This window comes from Cervus canadensis, chromosome 6 (genome assembly GCF_019320065.1).
Source record: "Cervus canadensis isolate Bull #8, Minnesota chromosome 6, ASM1932006v1, whole genome shotgun sequence".
Classification (NCBI taxonomy): Eukaryota; Metazoa; Chordata; class Mammalia; order Artiodactyla; family Cervidae; genus Cervus; species Cervus canadensis.
The window spans coordinates 31,058,316-31,079,339 of record NC_057391.1 but is presented as its reverse complement, the minus strand read 5'-3'; the positions used below and the strand labels follow the sequence as shown (position 1 = coordinate 31,079,339).

The 21,024-nt window shown below is 34.8% G+C and overlaps 1 protein-coding gene across 1 annotated transcript in view; it reads right to left on the bottom strand.

The window, feature by feature from the left end:
- Positions 1 to 21,024, bottom strand: part of SPRED1 (sprouty related EVH1 domain containing 1) — a 111,264-nt gene that overhangs the window by 8,124 nt on the left and 82,116 nt on the right. The window contains exons 5-6 of the mRNA XM_043471423.1: positions 5,795 to 5,947; positions 220 to 321 (exon numbers count right to left, since the gene is read on the bottom strand). Of these exons, the coding sequence (XP_043327358.1) occupies positions 220 to 321; positions 5,795 to 5,947 (255 nt within the window). The remainder of the gene's footprint in view (positions 1 to 219; positions 322 to 5,794; positions 5,948 to 21,024) is intronic.

The following is a 21,024-nucleotide window of genomic DNA, read 5'->3' as shown; positions in this document are numbered from 1 at the left end:
GATAAACACACTGTGACAATCTCCCAGACTCAAACCAGAAACCTGGAGGAAATTTAAGTAATGAGGTTTAGAAGTATATATAAAAAATAAGTAAGTTTATAACACTAAAAAATAACTCTAGTACAATTCAAGTACATGGAGAATTAGAAAGACTGGAAATTTCACTTATATGTTAATTAGTTACATGCCAAATCAGAGGATAAAACTAAGATTTCTTACCTTATTTTGGGACTTCAGGCCTCCACATTCCTTGGGCATTTGCCGCTGTCCATATTCTATACTTCTGTCCTGAATGTCTAGGCCTGGATGACTGAACATTATCTAAAATACAAATAATTCCTAGTTAAGTGACAAAAGAACACATTTCTTATTTTGTTTTTAATGAAACTATATATGTGTATTTCAAAACTCCATAATCTATTAGTAGTAAGGTTTTTCAAAATGGTTTTAATAAAAAGCATTATTTGAGTCATCCTGTTTATTATTTAAACTCAGATCTTTCTCAATACATATAAAATGAAATTTAAAAAGTAGCACACACTTCACTTCTGGTTTCAGTTTCAGCATGTAAGGAGCTTGAAGTTGCCATTCTGCTGCAATTACAAGTAAAAAAAAAAGCGGAATAACAACAAAAAATATCAACAACTCTTCTTAGATCCATGAGAGAGGAAGACAGGACAAACCCCACCCCTAAGACTGCAGAGACTCATGAGTAGAGATCACCATGGAAACCAGTGTCAGGGTAGGGGGGAAAAAAAAATCTCAACTATAATTGACAAATTGCTGGAGGCTCAGGATAGACAACTGGGAGTTAAACACTCCTAGGGACGTCCCCAAGCTTCTGTCAGTCTACCTCTAACAGCTCAACCAAGTTCCCACGGTAAATACCAGAAAAATCCCTGCATGCTCCCAGCACGGAGAGGGGAAGAACCATTATGAGGTATGCTGGAGCACTCTCTGCGACAAGGCTTGTCCTCAGGAAACACTAATGAACCACAGCTTGACCTACTATGATATCATCAGAGTCAGGAGGGTCCATATACCCAACCCTAGTCATTTCAAACCACCTGATCCACCTAAAGGGGGAAAAATATATATATTAATTGAAATGCACAATCCAGAGGGAAAGCCTTAGACTTAAAGACTGAGACCTAATCACAAACATAGAATGCTTTCTTTTCTCACACACTTTACCACTGTATCACTAAAGGCTTATTTACAGCAGTTCCTTTACGCAGCACATTATGTCTAGCAATCAAAAAAATATTAAAAAACACACCAAAAGGCAAAAATATATTCTGAAATGTCACAACAAGCATCAGAACCAGATATGACAGGGATATTGGAAACAGCAGACTAGGAATTTAAAACAACTATGATCAATATGTTAAGCACTCTAATATATAAAGCAAGATAGAATGCAAAAACAAATGAGCAATGCAGAGACAGAAATCCTAATAAAGAATACGACCACCCGCCCTTCCCAAAAGCTAGAGATCAAAAGCACTAAGAGTATGAAGAATACCTTTGATGAGCCTAGTAGACTGCACATGGCTGAGTAAAAAACCTGAGTATGTGAATATAGCAATTTCCAAAATTCAAAGGAAAGAGAATAAAAAGTGGGGAAAAAAAGAACAGAATATTTAAGAATGGTGGAAGAACTATAAAATGTGTAATTTTGTACGTATACACAAGATAGAATGATCAGAAGAAGAAAAAAATGAAAATAACAAAGAAATATATGAAATAATAATGACTAAGAATTTACCCAAATTAATGTCAGATGTCAAGTCACAGATCCAAGCAGCTCAGAAAATATCAAGCAGGAAAATGAAAAAGAAAAGAAAAGCATCTAAGCATATAATTTTCAAACTATAAAAGAAATATCAAAGATAAAAAAATTCTGAAAGATGCCAGAGGAAAAATAATTTACTTTTAAGGAATAATTACATTGGACTTCTTTGCAAAAACCATGTAAACAAGAAGAGTGAAATGAAATAGTTAAAGTGGTAAAGAGAAAAGTCCTCCAACCTAGAATTCTGTATCCTATAAAAGTATCCTTCAAAAGTGAAGGAGACTGGTGGCAATGTACTGGTGCAACCACTGGGGAAAAGAGTATGAAGGTTTCTCAAATAACTAAAAATAGAGCCACCATGTGATCCAACAATTCCACTTCTGAGCAAATATCTGAAAGAAACAAAACCACTTACTCAAAAAGATAGACACACCCCAATATTCATGTGAAAGTTAAAGTCGCTCAGTTGTGTCCAACTCTTTGCAACCTCATGGACTACACAGTCCATGGAATTCTGAGGCCAGAATACTGGAGTGGGTAGCCCTTCCCTTCTCCAGGGGATCTTCCCGGCCCAGGGACTGAACCCAGGTCTCCCTCATTGGAGGCAGATTCTTTACAAGCTGAGCCACAAGGGAATGGTCATAGCAGCATTATTTACAATTGCCAAGATATGAAAACAACTTAAGTGTCCATCAACAGACAAATGGATAAGACGTGGTGTGTGTGTACATACACACACATACTCACACAGAGGAATACTACTCAGTCATGAAAAAAAGAATGAAAATTTGACATGTGCACCAATATAGATAAACTTGGAGGGTTATTTCACTAAGTAAAATAAGTCAGGCAGAGAAAAACAAATACTATATGACATCACTTATATGTGGAATCTAAAAAATTTAACACAATATTGCATATAACAGAAAATAAACAGACTCACAGATACAGAAAACAAATGAGTGGCTATCAGTGGGGACAGGGAAGGGGTGGGTAACATGTGGGAAGGGGATTAAGAGGTATAAGCTATTATGTAAAAACATCTTAAATGAAAAAAAGATCAGTTTTTAAAAAGTGAGAGAGAAAGACTTTCTTAGGCAACAAAAATTTGAGGAAATTTCTTGCTGGCAGACCTGCCTTATAAGAAATGTTAAAAGAAGTTCCTTAGAGAGAAGGAAAATAATATAGGTCAGAAACTTGGATCTATATGACAATGGAAGAGCATTTTAGGAGAAACAAGTGAAAATAATATAAACTTTTAATTTTCTTATTCTTAACTGAGCTAAGAGAGAGGTTTGCTCAAAAATCAGCATATATTTACATACCTATACATATACAGGTATATGCACATAAAGTGAAATGGATGACAGCAATGACAGAAGAGATAAAAGGAGGAATAAGGATTACTGCTAATATAGAGTTCACCCACTATCTGTAAAGCAGTTTAGTGTTGTTAAAGGAAAAGTAAATGAATGAAGTATAATACACCATGCTGCTGCTGCTGCTAAGTCACTTCAGTCATGTCCAACTCTGTGCGACCCCATAGACGGCAGCCCAGCAGGCTCCCCCATCCCTGGGATTCTCCAGGCAAGAACACTGGACTGGGTTGCCATTTCCTTCTCCAATGCATGAAAGTGAAAAGTGAAGTCGCTCAGTCGTGTCTGACTCTTAGTGACCCCATGGACTGCAGCCTACCAGGCTGCTCCATCCATGTGAATTTCCAGGCAAGAGTATTGGAGTGGGTTGCCATTGCCTTCTCCGAATATACCATGCTACCACTAGCGAAAAGAAAATACAAGTACAGACAGAGGGAGCTTTAAAGCAAGGAAAATTACCAGTGATAAAGAAGGGCATTATATAATACAGGGGTTAAATTCCTCAAGAAGACATAACAATCTTTAATGTGTACGTGCTTAACAACACAACATCAAGTTACATGAGGCAACAACTGGTAAAATGGCGAGGAAATGGATATACCACTTACCATAGCTGGAAACTTCAATATCCCTCTCTCAGAAATGGACAGGCTCAGCAAGCAGAAAATCAGTAAGCAAAGAGGTGAACTAAACAACACTTTCAAACAAGTGGATACAATGACATCTAAAGAAAACTTCATCTAACAAGAGCAGAATACATATTTTCTCAAGCTTACATGGAACATTAACCAAGACAGACCAGTCTGGGACATAAAACAGACCTTAAAAAACTTAAAAGAGTAGAAATCATACAATGTGTGTTCTCAGACCACAGAGGAATTAAACTAGAATTCAACAAGAGGATACCCGGAAAATCCTCAAATGAGTAGCAGTTAAACAACACAGTTCTAAACACAAGGGTCAAAGAAGAAATCTCAAGAGAAATCAAAAGTATTTTGAACTAAAAAGAAATGAAACACAACTTATCAAATGTTGTGGGATACAATGATAGTAGTGCACAGAGGGAAATTTATAGCACTGAATATATTTTTAGCAAAGAAGATCTAAAATTAATAATCAAAGTTTCTACCTTAATTGTTCAAACTACCACACAATTACATTCATCTCACACACTAGCAAAGTAATGCTCAAAATTCTCTAAGTCAGGCTTCAACAGTACATGAACCGTGAACTTCCAGATGTTCAAGATGGTTTTAGAAAAGGCAGAGGAACCAGAGATCAAATTGCCAACATCTGCTAGATCATCAAAAAAGCAAGAGAGTTCCAGAAAAACATCTACTTCTGCTTTGTTGACTATGCTAAAGCCTTTGACTGTGTGGAACACAACAAACTGTGGAAAATTCTTCAAGAGATGGGAATACCAGACCACCTGACCTGCCTTCTGAGAAATCTCTATGCAGGTCAAGAAGCAACAGTTAGAACTGGACATGGAACACCAAACTGGTTCCAAATTGGGAAAGGAGTACATCAAGGCTGTATATTGTCACCCTACTTATTTAACTTATATGCAGAGTACATCATGAGAAATGCTGGGCTGGATGAAGCACAAACTGGAATCAAGATTGCTAGGAGAAATATCAATAATCTCAGATATGCAGATGACACCATCCTTATCGCAGAAAGCAAAGTAAAGAGTTTCTTGATGAAAGTGAGAGAGTGAAAACGTTGACTTAAAACTCAACATTGAGAAAACTAAGATCATGGCATTCAGTCCCATCACTTCATGGCAAATAGATGGGGAAACAGTGACAAACTATTTTTCTGGGCTCCTAAATCACTGCAGATGGTGACTGCAGCCATGAAATTAAAAGATGCTTGCTCCTTGGAAGAAAAACTATGACCAACCTAGACAGCATAATAAAGAGCAGAGACATTACTTTGCCAACAAAGGTGCATCTAGTCAAAGCTATGGTTTTTCCAGTAGTCATGTACGGATTGACAGTTGGACTATAAAGACAGCTGAGCACCAGAGAATTAATGCTTTTGAACTGTGGTGGTGGAGAAGACTCTCCAGAGCCCTTTGGACTATAAGGAAATCAGCCCTGAATATTCATTGGTAGGACTGATGCTGAAGCTGAAACTTCAATACTTTGGCTACCTGATGCAAAGAACTGATTCATAGGAAAAGACCCTGATGTTGGGAAAGATTGAAGGCGGGAGGAGAAGGGGACAACAGAGGATGAAATAGTTGGATGGCATCACCAACTCTTTGGATATTAGTTTGAATAAACTCCAGGAGTTGGTGATGGAGAGGGAAGCCTGGCATGCTGCAGTCCATGGGGTCACAAAGAGTCAGACACGACTGAGAGACTGGACTGAACTGAACTGCACCTTGGAAAATGAGAAAAAGAAGATTCAATCAAAGTAAGGTAAAGAAAAGAAACAATAAGAATTAGCATAGAAATCAATGAAATTGAAAGCAGGAAATTAACAGAGAATATTGATGAAATCAAAAACTAGTTCTTTTAACAAGATCCACAAAAGTGATAAGCTTCTAATCAGGTTTCTAGTCAGACTTATTGGAAAAGACTCTGATGCTGGAAAAGATTATTTATTTTCTCACCTGATTCGCTTGGCTTCGCAGGTAGACACTTCTGGCATTCAGACCTTCAAAGGGAGAAGGTCTTGAGCTTCTGTAAGGCTCACTGGTAACCACGGTATCTTGATGGAAAAGATGATCTTTCACTAGAGAACTTGAAGTATCTTCTTCAGCTGCCTAATGGGAACAATCCCCAACTCATTAGTTGCCAGAACATGAAAACAACAACAAAATAAAATACCTTCATTAGCAAGAATTCAGCAAGTTGGTCAATACGTAGCACCATCACTGTGTATGGCAGTTCCCCAAAATCAAATGTACATTATGAAGACATGTCAAAATAAAAGAATATGAATTAAAAAAAAAAAAAACTCAACTTTATGAGCAATATGGACCATCTTACAGAAAACAATATAGGATGAATGAGAAAGCTAACCATGCCATGTGACAGATATATCTGATTATAGTAAAGCTGTTAACTAAAAGTAATATGTACATAGAAAGTGAAGAAATTATGAGGAAGAAAATGCGAATCAGTAAAATTGTTACTTTGAAAATTTTCTGTAAAAACTGTTTTTTACACAGTACCAAGGACTGTACTGTATGATACGAGGGATTAAAGAAGGAAGATAGTAGTCTATGATCTTGTTCAATAAGGGAATGAATTAATTAGCCTGAATTTATGGATTACTTAGAAGGATTAAAATCATATACAAGACTTAGGGAAGGAGATATGTCAATCAATGACAGTCACGAATGAAATGCTTTGAAATTTCATAAACAATATTTCTGTGAAATAAATACTGAATAAGTGAAACTTAACAAATTAGAAAACATAAAGTCCTGAGAAGGTTTTGTTTCTTTTCTTTTAAGAAATGAGATAACTACTTGCCATTATTTTTCCCATTAGTATACAGTTATCTGGGAAGAAACAGTGACAACCAAGTAAAATGACAGTAATACTTTTACTGCCTCATAAAATATTTATAGTAATCATAACAGGGCTAATATTTTTAAAAGGAGAAACCTTTACAATCTATTTTATAAAAATAAAAAACATTAAAATTTGGCTTATTTTTAAATTAAACAATAAAACTCATTAAATGGCAAGATATTATAAATTTATAAATGCACATAATGGCCCCTGCTCTGAAACAAAGTAGTTTTGTGACATTTTATTTCTCTGGAACTCAGTTTTTTCAATTATTAAATAATTATAATACCTATACAGTTTTATTACAGGGACTACTGTAAGGATTTAGTGAGATAATATATATGAAAATGCTCTGAAAACTAAAAGCTGCTATTTTATCAGGAAGTAGTCAATTAAACTTTAAAAATGTATCTGAGAATCTACTGTCTACTGAAAAATAACTGTGTCAAACCCAGTTAATTGCTATTTTTATATAATTTTCCTAATAGTTGTCCCCTGTTATGACAATGATCAGTTACTGCAAAGGAGTTGGCTAGATAACGGTATCCAGCAAACATTCTTTCAAAATGCATGATAAAAGTTGAGAAGAATAAAAAAAACTTCAGGAAATGTGTTTGTTCCATAGAGTTTTCAAAATAAGTGACCCAAGTAAGTGTCAAAAATCATAAACAACTTGAATAGAAGAAAACAACAAGAACAACAAAAAGGTTTAGAGAAAGGGCCTAGGTTGAAACCCTGTCTTATCCACCTAGGGTATAAAATTTAAGCAGCTGACTTTTCTAAATCACAATTTCTTTTTATTATAAACTGGGTACAATATTTGTATTAAAAATCTCAGGATCAGCTGAGATACTCAAAGAGATTAAAAACTATAAATAATCACAAACTGTGGTGTTAGTCGTAGGATCAGGAATGGTCATAAAGTAATTACACTTTTATGGTGACAACTATTTGGATCAGGTCATCTTTACTGCATTCTAATCGAACAAGTCATTTAACAATTGTAAATTAAAACTTACTTAAAAATATGTATCTGAACAAATATAAAATGGTTTCATGACCCAGTGTTTTACTGTATGACTTAGGTTAATTATACTTATATTCTGTACATTAAACAGTAAATACATTTCTTTTTGGTTAAAAACATTTTTAAAGGAAATATAAAAAGCATTATTTCATTATTAAACAAAAATGTGGGTGATGGTTGGGTAATAAATGATTTAGTTCAACTATTAAATGCTTACCAAAATACCTGTAATTAACCTATTAGAATTATTTCATACTACACAGTAAATTTACAGCTATACACCTCAATGTGTCTCAGTTAATAAAATAACTAAAACATCTTTCAGGAGTCTGATAAAACAAATAAACCGTCACTGTTTGAAAATGTATAGTCTACAATCTACAATAAGGGATATACTATCTGTGAATTGTGAGAAACTAACATTTGTAGAGAATCTTTAACAGAAAAAGGGCATTTTTCTATTACTTAACTGTATCTCTTTCAGCAAGTTTAAATTTAGATATATGTTAAGCTGACAAAGTTAAAAAAAAAAAAAGTGGTGATAGGAGAATGGTCATTCTCATTCACTGCTAATTCCATACACAGGAGTAAAATCTGGGCCAACCATTTCTGAATAGCAATTTTAATAAAATATATCAAAAGCTTTAAAAACATGTATACAGTTTGACCATTTACTCGATCTAGTAAAGAAAAAAATGTATTAAATGGAAAGAGCTTTAGGCATAAAATATTTTTCTCAGAAAATTTTTTAATAGTAAAAATGAAGAAACAACTTTAATGTCTCAAATTAAGGGGATGGTTATGTCAATTATGGTATGTCCACTTAACATAACGAGTGAACGAGTGGTCATTTGAAGTCAGGCTTATGAATAGTATCTACTTTGTGGAGAATTACTTAATGCTAAAAAATCTGTATATAAAATTTTATTTACACTATTTTAAGTGTGAAAAGATAAAAGATTTAAAGGATATAAAATGAATATATCATAACCATACGATATGGTTCATAACCATACAAAAGATTGGTTATGAACGCTTTTCCAATTTTCAAGAGCTGTTCACTTTTTATAAGGTGGGTTTCTTTTAAAATCTAGGTATATACTTCTCCCTTTATTTTAATGTAAAATCATAGTATTTTAAAATATAACACAACAATATTCTATCAAAATATTCAAGTAATTCAATTAACTAATGAACCAGTCTAAGTAGATCCCCTCCCCCTCCGCCACTCTGTATCTGAGATAATAAACTGAGACATTGTTCAAGCCTTGTTTCACACCCTTCGGATTCAGGCAGAATATCTCTTTTGGTCAATAAAATAAACAATCTTCAAAAACGAGCTAAAATTCTGATTGTTTTTCAAATCCATTTTCTCTTCTCCATACCCACTTAGCTACTCTCTTAATGCAAGCTCTCATTATCTTTTTTGCCTCTCTTATTTTAGCAGGTTTCTAAATGATTGCCTCATGAAAGTTTAGGCATGCAAATTTGTTGGTTTTCCTACTCAGAATCCTTATAAGGTATCCAATTATCAAAGCTCTATTGGGGAGCCCTATACACACTGGAAAATAGAGGGCAGGGAATCATTACTGTCTGAGGAATGCTTTCATAAGATAAACAATTTATGCAATCCATAGAAATGGGCTCTCTCACCCTAGAAGCACTGAGATACAAGATAAAGTCCAGTTTATTTCATAGGAAGAAGAAACATAATAAATACATGAAAAGATGGTGGACTTCAATTAAAGATTTAAAACTATGATGCCAATCTTTTATACAGACTAGAAAGGATAGAAAATATACATAATAATACTCGATATACTGGGAAGGGTATAGAGAAATAATATTTTGTACCATTGGTGAGAGTGCAATTCTTCTTTGAGAAACTTTTATATAGATACATACATAAACAAATAATCATCTTAGCACTCTTTTTTAACAAAAAAAGAAAATATCCTATGGCTGTATGACCATGGGACTAATTAAAAATTTATGATCTATATATGATAAATTCTAAAAGCCATTAAAAAGATCTGTATGCAGTACTCACAAGAATTGCTAAATGAAAAAAAGCTAGGTATACAATTGTTAATATGACATGATCCTATTTGTCAAGTTGAAAGGATGAATAAATAGATATTTTAAAATTTTATCAGTATAAGGAAGGATATACACCAAACCACTGACATTTCTTTTAGGAAATATTTTATATAAAGGGCTACACACATAATAACATAAAGACAGACATACAGACAAAATAACATAAAAAACATTAATACGACAATAGCATCCCCTACCTATACCACTTGGATAGGAAAATATTATCTTGAAATAGTTGTTTATTGTCCAATTTCTTACGCTTCTGTACAGTTTTAACACACAAATACTATTTCTAAACAATATTTAGTTACAGATGTTTCTGGATTTTGACTGATACCATGCTACTTGGGACATTATGGAACCTGCTTTTCTTGCTCAACTTTTTTGCATGAAATTTATTCATGTTGACTTATGTAGCAATAGCTCACTCATTTTCACTTGTAGTGTTGACAGCTAACATATATTAAGCATTTTCTATGTATCAGACATTGTCCCAAGTACTTTACATGATTTAATTCATTTAATCCTCACAACAACCCTTCAAGGTAGTTGGCATTATTTTGTCTCTACTCCACAAGAAGAAATTAAAGCTTAAAGAGATTATGTAACTTGCCTAAGATAAAACACTTAATTTTTTGCCATTTCAAACAACAGTGCTAAGAACATTCTTCTACAGGCCTCATGATACACATTTAAAAGAATTTTTCTGGTACCTATACCACAGGTAGAGATGCTAGAATTATGACTCATGTGTGCTCTGATTTATAAAATAAAAATTATTTTCCAAGGTGGTTTTAACAACTTACATATCCACAAACAATGTTCTACATTCTAAGACTAGGCATTATCACAACTTTCTTATTTATGGATATGCTGTTTAATTTCTATAATAATGAACTAGGCCTCACTAAAACTTAGTGTTTTCTTTACATGAACAAGAAATTTTGAGAATGAACAAAAGCACTAACAAATGCAAGTATAGATTTGTCATTTTACCATGGTTCCTACTCCATGGTTTTATAATCACTTTCTGTTTAAGATTACTTACTACCCTGTTTCTCTCCAGGACCATCTGACATTTCACAATTCTGATTCTTTGTACATGTCATTTCCTCTGCCCACAAAGACTATCTTCTATTTTCTTTTTTTTTTTTTTTATCTTCTATTTTCTACTAGAAAAATTCTTTTTCAGAGTTTGGGATTAACATATATACACTACTATATATAAAAGAGATAAACAACAAGGACGTACTACATAGCACAGGGAACTCTAGTCAATATTCTATAATCACCTATATGGGAAATGAATCTAAAAAAGAATGGATATATGTCTGTTAACCCATGATTTAATTCATTTAATCCTCTCAACAATCCTTCAAGGTACTTGGCATTATTTTGTCTCTACTCCACAAGAAGAAACTAAGGCTTAAAGAGATTACGTAACTTGCCTAAGATAAAACACTTAATTTTTTGCCAAACTCATAAGAAAAAGATTGTCATTTTATAAAAAGATTTGTACTATTTGTTATTAAAATTAATAAAAGCCAAAACATTTTTTAAAATTTGGATAAGAGTAAAAAGGTAAAAAGTATTCTGGCTAACAAACTTTTGAATTTTTTAACTGGATTATAACTCTTTAGAAGTAGCAATTAACTACAGGAATAGGGATATAACCTCAAGTTAGGTGGTGGAAAATATTCCACAAGAGCAGAAAATTTAATATATGAAAGCCACAAAAAATGTACATACATTTGCACAATCTTCATCTTTTAAAAAGTTGTCTATAGCAGTAACATACCTCCAATGCTTTTAGTACATTGGCTCCTCTGTATTATCTAAAAAGTAAACTATGCCAATATTTAATGTACAATGGAGACCTCTTCACTCTCAGAGGCTTGTATAGTAATTACTCTATGGTTGCTCACAGATCATTTAGCTTTTTCTTTCTCTAAGACTAATATAGCAATTTTTGTGTGCAGAGGCAAAAGGATGCAGTATAAATTAATAATTTCAGCTGTAGCTCTCAATTAGAACATAAGTCTAGAAGACACTTGTAGAGAAAATAAATACAGATTTTGCTTTTTTCTTCCTTTTGTCCCATCTCCCTAAATTAACTCTGAGGCAGAGAAAATAGCGTTGTTCTACAAACTTTTCAAAATGTATTGTTCCCAATAAATAATCTAGTGTGGAAAAAAAGGTGGTTAAATGATTATTACAGTCTATCAACTGTTCCAAACTTTATTATATATCACAAATCACAGGTCTGAGTGTGTGGCTGGGTCATATCTAACAAGCGAAGTTTTAAATAATTATACTACTAGTTTATTTTAGCATGATGGAAAAAATAGAAATGTTCTTTGATAAAGAAATCTTTTATTTTGGGCTTCAAACTTCCCCAGCATCAGGATCTTTTAAAATGAGTCAGTTCACATCAGGTGGCTTCAGCTTCAGCATCTGTCCTTCCAATGAATATTCAGGACTGATTTCCTTTAGGATTGACTGGTTTGATCTCCTTGCAGTACAAGGGACTCTCAAGTCTTTTCCAACACCACAGTTCAAAAGCATCAATTCTTTGGTGCTCAGTTTTCTTTATTGTCCAACTCTCACACCCATACTTGAACTGGGAAAAAACATAGCTTTGACAGGACGGGCCTTTGTCAGTAATGTAATGTCTCTGCTTTTTAATACGCTGTCTAGGTTTCTTATAACTTTTCTTCCGAGGAGCAAGCGTCTTTTAACTTCATGGCTGCAGTCACCATCCAGGGTGATTTTGGAGGCCAAGAAAATAGTCTGTCATTGTTCCCATTTTTTCCCCATCTAGTTGCCAGACAGTGATGGGACTGGATGCCATGATCTTAGTTTTCTCAATGTTGAGTTTTAAGCCAGCATTATCATTCTCCTCTTGCACTTTCATCAAGAGGTTCTTTAGTTCCTCTTCACATTCTGCCATAAGGGTGGTCTCATCTGCACAACTAATGGTATTGATATTTCTGCCAGCTACACTGATTCCTGCTTGTGCTTCATCCAGCCCGGCATTTCGCGTGATGTACTCTGTGGCTCAGCTGGTAAAAAATCTGCCTGCAATGCAGGAGACCTGGGTTCAATCCCTGGGTAGGGAAGATACCCTGGAGGCTACCCACTCCAGTATTCTGGCCTGGAGAATTCCATGGACTGTATAGTTGGTATTTCTGAATGTGACCTTAGGATAAAATCCTAGAAATATATTCACCAATTAAAGGATTGTCTAAAAATTTGTATAGTTTGTAGGAACTATGCAACTACAGCCTGCCTATTAACTTAAGAAACAGATTTACAGACAATGAACAATCCCTGAACACCTAATACCACTTTTAAGCCAAACCTATGGCTGATTCATATTGATGTTTGACAAGAAAAAACAAAGTTCTATAAAGCAATTATCCTCCAATTAAAAAATAGACAAATTTTTTAAAAAATAAAAAGAAAAGACAGTTTAGTATTTCAGTTGATTAATCTAGGTTGGAGAACTTGTTTTTCTTGTTTTTGCTGGACATTGTATCTTTGTACTTTTCTCATATTCCTTCCATATTAGTTCATCACTGATAACTGTGTTCAGATTGGCTAAATAAAATACTACATATGCTATTAATGTTTTAAGACAAAGCTCATAGGCTTGTAAAATTAAAAATTCAAGGTTAGTTTATCCCTTAAACTAATGAAAAATAATTAAAAGAAATCTAGGGAACAGGAGACATTTGTGGTCAAATCTAAAATGCATTGCTACTGGGTGCTACATCAAAGTATAAATAGTAATTTTATTGGGCTTGTAGAATCATTAGTAATTTATTCCCCCTGTCTCTGCTTTCTAAGTTTGCATGTGCTCCGTGCTCAATTGCTAAGTTGTGCCCTAGTCTTTGTGACCCCAAGGACTGTAACCAGACAGGCTTCTCTGTGCATGAGATTTCACCAGTCAAGAACACTGGAATGGGTTGTCATGCCCTTCTCCAGGTAATCTTCTGGATCCAATGATCGAACCCTCGTCTCTTATGTCTCCTGCATTGGCAGTTGGCCAACTAGCGCCACCTGGGAAGCCCGCAAAGATTCGGACACAACTGAGTGACTTTCACTTCACTTAACTGCATATAAGTTAAATAAGTAGGATGACAATATACAGCCTTGACATACTCCATTCCCAATTTGGAACCAGTCTGTTGTTTCATGTCCAGTTTTAACTGTTGCTTCTTATTCTGCATACAGATTTCTCAGAGGGCAGGTAAGGTGGTCTGGTATTCCCATCTCTTTAAGAATTTTTCCACAGTTTGTGGTGTCCACACAGTCAAAGGCTTTAGTGTAGTCAATGAAGCAGATGTTTTTATAGAATTCTCTTGCTTTTTCTAGGTCCAATGGATGTTGGCACTTTGATCTCTGGCTCCTCTGCCTTTTCTAAATCTAGCTTGAACATCTGGAAGTTCACGGTTCACATACTGTTGAAGCCTAGCTGGGAGAATTTTGAGCATCACTTTGCAAGCGTGTAAGATGAGTGCAATTGTACAGTAGTAGTTTGAACATTCTTTGGCATTGTCTTTCTTTGGGATTGGAATGAAAACTGACCTTTTCTAGGCCTGTGGTCACTGCTGAGTTTTCAAAACTTGCTGGCATATTGAGTGCAGCACCTTCACAGCATCATCTTTTAGGATTTGAAATAGCTCAACTGGAATTCCATCACCTCCACTAGCTTTGTTCACAGTGATGTTTCCTAAGGCCCACCTGACTTCGCATTCCAGGATGTCTGGCTCTAGGTGACTGATCACACCATTGTGGTTATCTGGGTCATGAAGATCTTTTTTGTATAGTTCTTCTGTATATTCTTGCCATCTCTTAATAACTTCTGCTTCTGTCAGGTCCATACCATTTCTGTCCTTTATTGTGCCCACCTTTACGTGAAATGTTCCCTTGGGTTCTCTAAATTTCTTGAAGAGATCTCTAGTTTTTCCCATTCTATTGTTTTCCTCTATTTTCTTGCACTGATAGCTAAGGAAGGCTTTCTTATCTCTCCTTGCTATTCTTTGGAACTCTGCATTCAAACAGGTATATCTTTCCTTTTCTCCTTTGCCTTTAGCTTCTCTTCTTTTTTCAGCTATCTGTAAGGCCTCCTCAGACAACTATTTTGCCTTTTTGCATTTTGTTTTCTTGGGGATGGTCACAAACCTCCATCCGTAGTTCTTCAGGCACTCTATCAGATCTAATCCCTTGAATCTATTTGTCACTTCCACTGTATAACTGTAATGGATTTGATTTATGTCATACCTGAACGGTCTAGTGGTTCTCCCTACTTGGTATTTGCATACAACAGAAAAACTTAGGCAGAATTACCCAAAATCTTCAAAACAGCAATTACCTCTGGGGTAGGGATAAATGATTCCTGACTTCTTCTTTATAGTTTTCTAACTATGCAAATATTCTACATGAAGTTTAAGAGTCAAGAAAAAAAATCAATGACAAACATTATGCAAAAAGATTATATACAGTTTTTTTCCCTTGTTAGTAATTAAATAAAACTCAGTCTAAAATATACAAAGGTTACAGGAACTGAACTGTAAGATAGTACTTCAAGTAAGATGGTGAGGGGGTCACAGTAATATAAAATCCATTTTGCTAGTTCTAATAATTAACTTAATTTTCAGATATACAAGAGACTTCCCTTGTAGCTCAGTTGGTAAAGAATCTGCCTGCAGTTCAGGAAACCCGGGTTCGATCCCTGGGTTGGGAAGATTCTCTGGAGAAGGAAATCGCAACCCACTCCAGTATCCTTGCCTAGAAAATCTCATGGACAAGAGGAGCCTGCTGGGCTGCAGTCCATGGGGTCGCAAAGAGTTGGGCACGACTGAGCGACGAACACTTTCAGATACAGAGCCATGTTAAAGTGCTACCACCTTTGAAAATGGATGCATGAACAATTCACATGCTCCTTAATGAGGCAAGTTTTATGGGCTGTTACCAACCTAGCATGTCTGGACAGTAAGAGCTGTTACAACTAATAACTTTGGTTGGAAAAACAATTTAAAATAATCTTAAGGCAAATGTAAGCTAGCATTAAAACAAAAAAAAGTCCCACCTTAACTGGCTTATTAAAATAGAGAAAGAAACCAAATGAAAAGAAAGAACACTCATACCTTACTACTTCTTGGCGGTTTTTGTTTTTTTAAAAACACCTTAGCTTTGAAGATTTTTCCTCAATAAACTTTTCCTAAGTACCAGGCATGTATATGGTCAACACTGTACTAAACATTAGGGATAAAAGATGAGCAAGATATGATTTTAAATCCAAATAATGATGCTATGACACCCTTCAAAGACATATATGAAAGAAAAAGGTAAATACCTTTGTAGTGATTTACAATACTGATGAAGATAACTGCTGAAAGCTCAAAGTTGTCTACTGTAAATAATCAAATGTTTAGTGTAGTTATTAGAACGAAACAGCTACTCAAATCTTTATAGAGCAAATTAATAAATATTCAAAATGGAGAGGATTCCCACTCTGATATTTCAAGTCTTAACAACATTTATGATGTAACTATAACAGTTATTTTCTTGGGGTTAAAAAGATAGTGGGTTATTCTTTTAATGCCATTTTAGTTACCTTTGCAAATAATTGCTAATAAAGCAAACCTAACATATCACAAACTACAGTTAACCTGCACTCAAATTAAATTCAAAATGTTTATGTATGTCAAGTCCATTGGTGAATCATGAAACTTTATTCCTAATAAGGTGGCTAACTTAATTAGAATACTTTATAACTTCCAATACATTGAAAAATAAGAATGAGGTACTTGAAAACTGGCATGATGGTAAACTTAAGACTTTTGTCAGTTTAATTCCGGAAGTTGATTCTTTTCAAAAATTTCACATTTCGCTAGCCTCTCAGTATCCTTCAAATCCTCTTGGTATAAATTAAAGTTAATATATCACATATACATCATCAGGCTCAGAATTTTTTTAAACTAATACGAACTGATGTTTTTCCTACCCGAACATACTTTTAGTTATAAAGGCATTATCAAACCAAGATGTAATACAATCTTCTTTTGAAAGATGGAATTTAGCCTAAGGTAGATGTATACCTAAAGAAGTTAAGTATGGGAGTAAGATAAAATGAACATGACTACAAATGTTAGCTTTCATTCTAATCATCTTCCTTTTCTGCTTATGTGTTGGTTAGCTATGGCTGCATAATAAATTACCACAAAGAACATTTACTGTTTGATAGCTTCTTTAAGTGAGAAATCTGGGAGCAACTTAGCTTTTCACTAACAGGAATAAGTACATTTCCTCGCATTCTGAGGACCTGTGAACTAAAGAGAGAAATTATCTGCCCCACATACAACTAAAATACAATGGTAGGACAGGCAGAGGATAACTGCTACAAAACCTTCTGGTTCAAAGTAAGAGAAAATGGAGTCGCTGATCCAAAGTAATTCTCTAATCAAGTTGGGAATATGTTAGAAGTTCCTTGAATATGGGAATAATTCTCCACAGCCCTTGGCTCGGCCCTTTGAGATTTTGGTTCTATGTCTGAGTTATCTTTCCATTTTATGAAAGGCAGTCAAATTTTACATGTACAACATTTTTAAACCTGCTTTCTGCCAGTAGAATTTTGGGGATCTAAGGGGCCACTCCTTAGTTTGGTGATATTTTTGCTAATTAACTCTTTTGAAAACATTATAGGTCTCTTGTGAATCTTACCGAGCTTCACTCTGTTAAGACAAAAAGCGTAGTCATAAATCTGACTTAAACTCTTCTCTACTTCAAATTTCTGCTAAGAACACCCTTAATCTGCTGTAACCCCTCTTACTTTGATTAAAAGGTTCTCTGAGGCTCACCCTACATCTTTCTGATTATATAGAAAAGATGTTAACAAAGGATTTTATAGTCAAAACACTGGCTTCATCTTTAGACAAACTTATCTGAGTGCTCTAGACTTATCTCTGCCTGGAAGCCAAGTCTTAATTTTAGCATAGTTCAACATATTGAGAGGATGAGAATTTTCAAAACCAGCAAGTCCTGCTTCTTTTTTTGTCTGTTTGCTTAGGAGTCCTTCCTAAGCCTGTTTCTGCCAACTTCTCTTTTATCAATAAGCAGAACATTTTCTATTTCACGTATCGGTATAGGTGACAGCATTGCTCCACTTTCTGCTACTATATAACAGTGATTTCCTTTCTTAGTTTCCAATATGGTTTTCTTCATTTTCACTCAGTCCTCCTCAGCAGTCTTTTCAAAGGCTTAACATTAAGCTTCTATCTACTGTCCCCAAGTTCAAATTATATGCCACATTTTAAAGTGCTTGTTATGGCAACATCCCATTACGGATAGCAAAATCTGTATCAGGAACAGATTATCCCAAAACCTAAAGTCTTAAAATGACATTTATTATTTTAGTTTCTCTAGGTCATGAATTCAGGAACAGTTTAACTAGGTGGTTCTGACTCACATTCCCTACAGAAGTTATGGTTAAGACATTAGCTATGACTGCAGTCATCTGAAGTCTCATTTGGGGGTGAATGACCTGCATCCAAGATGGCTCATGAACATGTTTATTGTCACAAAGCTTCAGGTCCTCACCACAAGAACATCTCCAGAGTTGCTTGAGTGTCCCCAGAGACATGACAGGTAGCATCCTCCAGGATGGAACTGACAGAGCCAGAAAGCTGCTGCAACATCTCCTATGGCCTACCTCTGGAAGTCATCCTCTTGTCATTCCTACCATATGCTTTTTGTTAAGTAACAACCCACCAAGTACAGCGCCTTCTCAAAGGGAGAAGAATCAGATTCCACCAAAACGAATATAATTTAAGAATCTATTTTAAAAACATCAAAGTAAGTAAAAACCAAGAATTAAAATTTGACATAAAAATTGCTCTTTGTAAAATTATATTTAAGTGGAAGCCTATTTTACAGTCTCTAGTGACAATGCACATTTTCTACTTTACTATGAAAATAAAAACCAAGCAAGTGCTTAAGGGTCTAATGAAGATAAAATATAAATAACTGTTTCAGGGGTGCCTGTGTAACCTGCTGCACTGGGGGCAATCGAGAGACTTTATTATGAAGCAGAGATTCCAAGAAGCCAGCAACAGAATAACTACTCTTCTTGCTTTGGTTATACATAATTCTCTTCACTAGGCTCCTCCTTTCTATTTCTAGGCTTCCCTGGTGGCTCAGAGGGTAAAGTGTCTGTCTACAATGTAGGAGACCTGAGTTCCATCCCTGGGTTGAGAAGATCCCCTGGATCCCTTTCTATTTCTAAATTTTCACTATTTTTTTTTTTGCCTCTGTGATAAATTTATTATTCCTCATTCATATCTTGCCCATTTTACTACTCCATTCAAAGACTTGACATATGTGGCACTAGAAGGAAATAAGATTATGAAAATAAGACAATGGTTTTTACAAAACCATTGACTGTGATATGTACAAAGTCTGCCAACAAATCCTGCAGAAGTTATTCCTCTACACAATGTCATATGTAGAAACGAAGCAAAACCAAAGCAGAATGTTAAAAAAAAAAATCCTTTAATAGATGAATTTTAATTAAATTCACTCTCTTCATAGGGAGCAATTCAGAAAATGCTTCCCCATTTCCAGCCCAATATTTTCTTTGATTGCTGTGGCTGTTGTTCAGTTGCTAAGTCGTGTCCGATTCTTTGTGACCCCATGAACTGCAGCACACCAGGCTTCTCTACCCATCACTGTCTCCAAGTCTGTGTAAACTCATGTCCATTGAGTCAGTGATGCCATCCAACCACATCATCTTCTGTCATCCCCTTCTCCTCTTGCCCTCAATTTTTCCCAGCATCAGGATCTTCTCAATGAGTCAGTTCTTCACAGCAGGTGGCCAAAGTATTGGAGCTTCAGCTTCAGTCCTTCCAATGAATATTCAGACTGATTTCCTTCAAGACTGACTGATCGATCTCCATGCAGTCCAAGGGACTCTCAAGAATCTTCTCTAGCACCACAGTTCGAAAGCATCAATTCTTCAGCACTCAGCCTTCTTTATGGTTCAACATCCATACATGACTACTGGAAAAACCACAGCTTTGACTATACAGACCTTTGTCAGCAAAGCAATGTCTCTGCTTTTTAATATGCTAAGTTGGTCATAGCTTTTCTTCCAAGGAGCAACTGTCTTTTAAAAAATTTCATGGCTTCAGTCACTGTCCACATTGATTTTGGATCATAAGCAAATGAAATCCGACACTGTTTTTCACGTTTTCCCCATCTATTTGCCAAGAAGTGACAGGACTGGATGCCATGATCTTAGTTTTTTGAATGTTGAGTTTTAAGCCAGCTTTTACATTCTCCTCTTTCACCTCCATCAAGAGGCTCTTTAAGTTCCTTTCACTTTCTGCCATTAATTGGTATCATCTGCATATCTGAGGCTGCAGATATTTCTACTGGCAATTGAGATTCCAGGTTGTGATTCATCCAGCCTGGCATTCGGCATGATGTACTCCTTTCCCCATTTTGAACCAGTCTGTTGTTTCATGTCTGGTTCTAACTTTCATCCAGTCCAGCATTATTTTTGTTGATACCGGAACAAAACAGAACTTTGGAAAACAATTAACTAAAAAATATATTTATTTTGTATTTTATTACTTACTTACACCTAATTAACTAAAATTCACTATTTATAAAAATAACTAGCTATCAATAAAATAAATAGATTCATATATTATCGCTTCTCGGCCTTTTGGCTAAGATCAAGTGTAGATTCATATATTAAAACACAAATAAGAACTCTTAAATGTATAATAAATATAATGTGTTAGGATACATCCACTGAAAGCAAACTACAGACACAAAAAGATTGAAAATCGTAAACTTGAAACACTAAGGGTATATAAAAATATTCTCTATTTAAGTGAAGTTATGGAAAAAATCTATAGTACAATGATATAGTAACACATGTGTACCCATTGACTTGTATGGAAAAACACTCAAAGGCTATATTTAAAAATATGTATGATGGTTATCATGAATGGCAGCATACTTATGTTTTATTTTTTGAACTTTGCTACACTTCTCCCATTTTCAAAATGAAAACCATTCTTATTTTCTGATAGTAAATGTACATAAAACAGTCTGTCACATCTTTAGGTGATTTCTACTTTTATAATTATATGAAAAATTATTTATATAAGGTATACATAT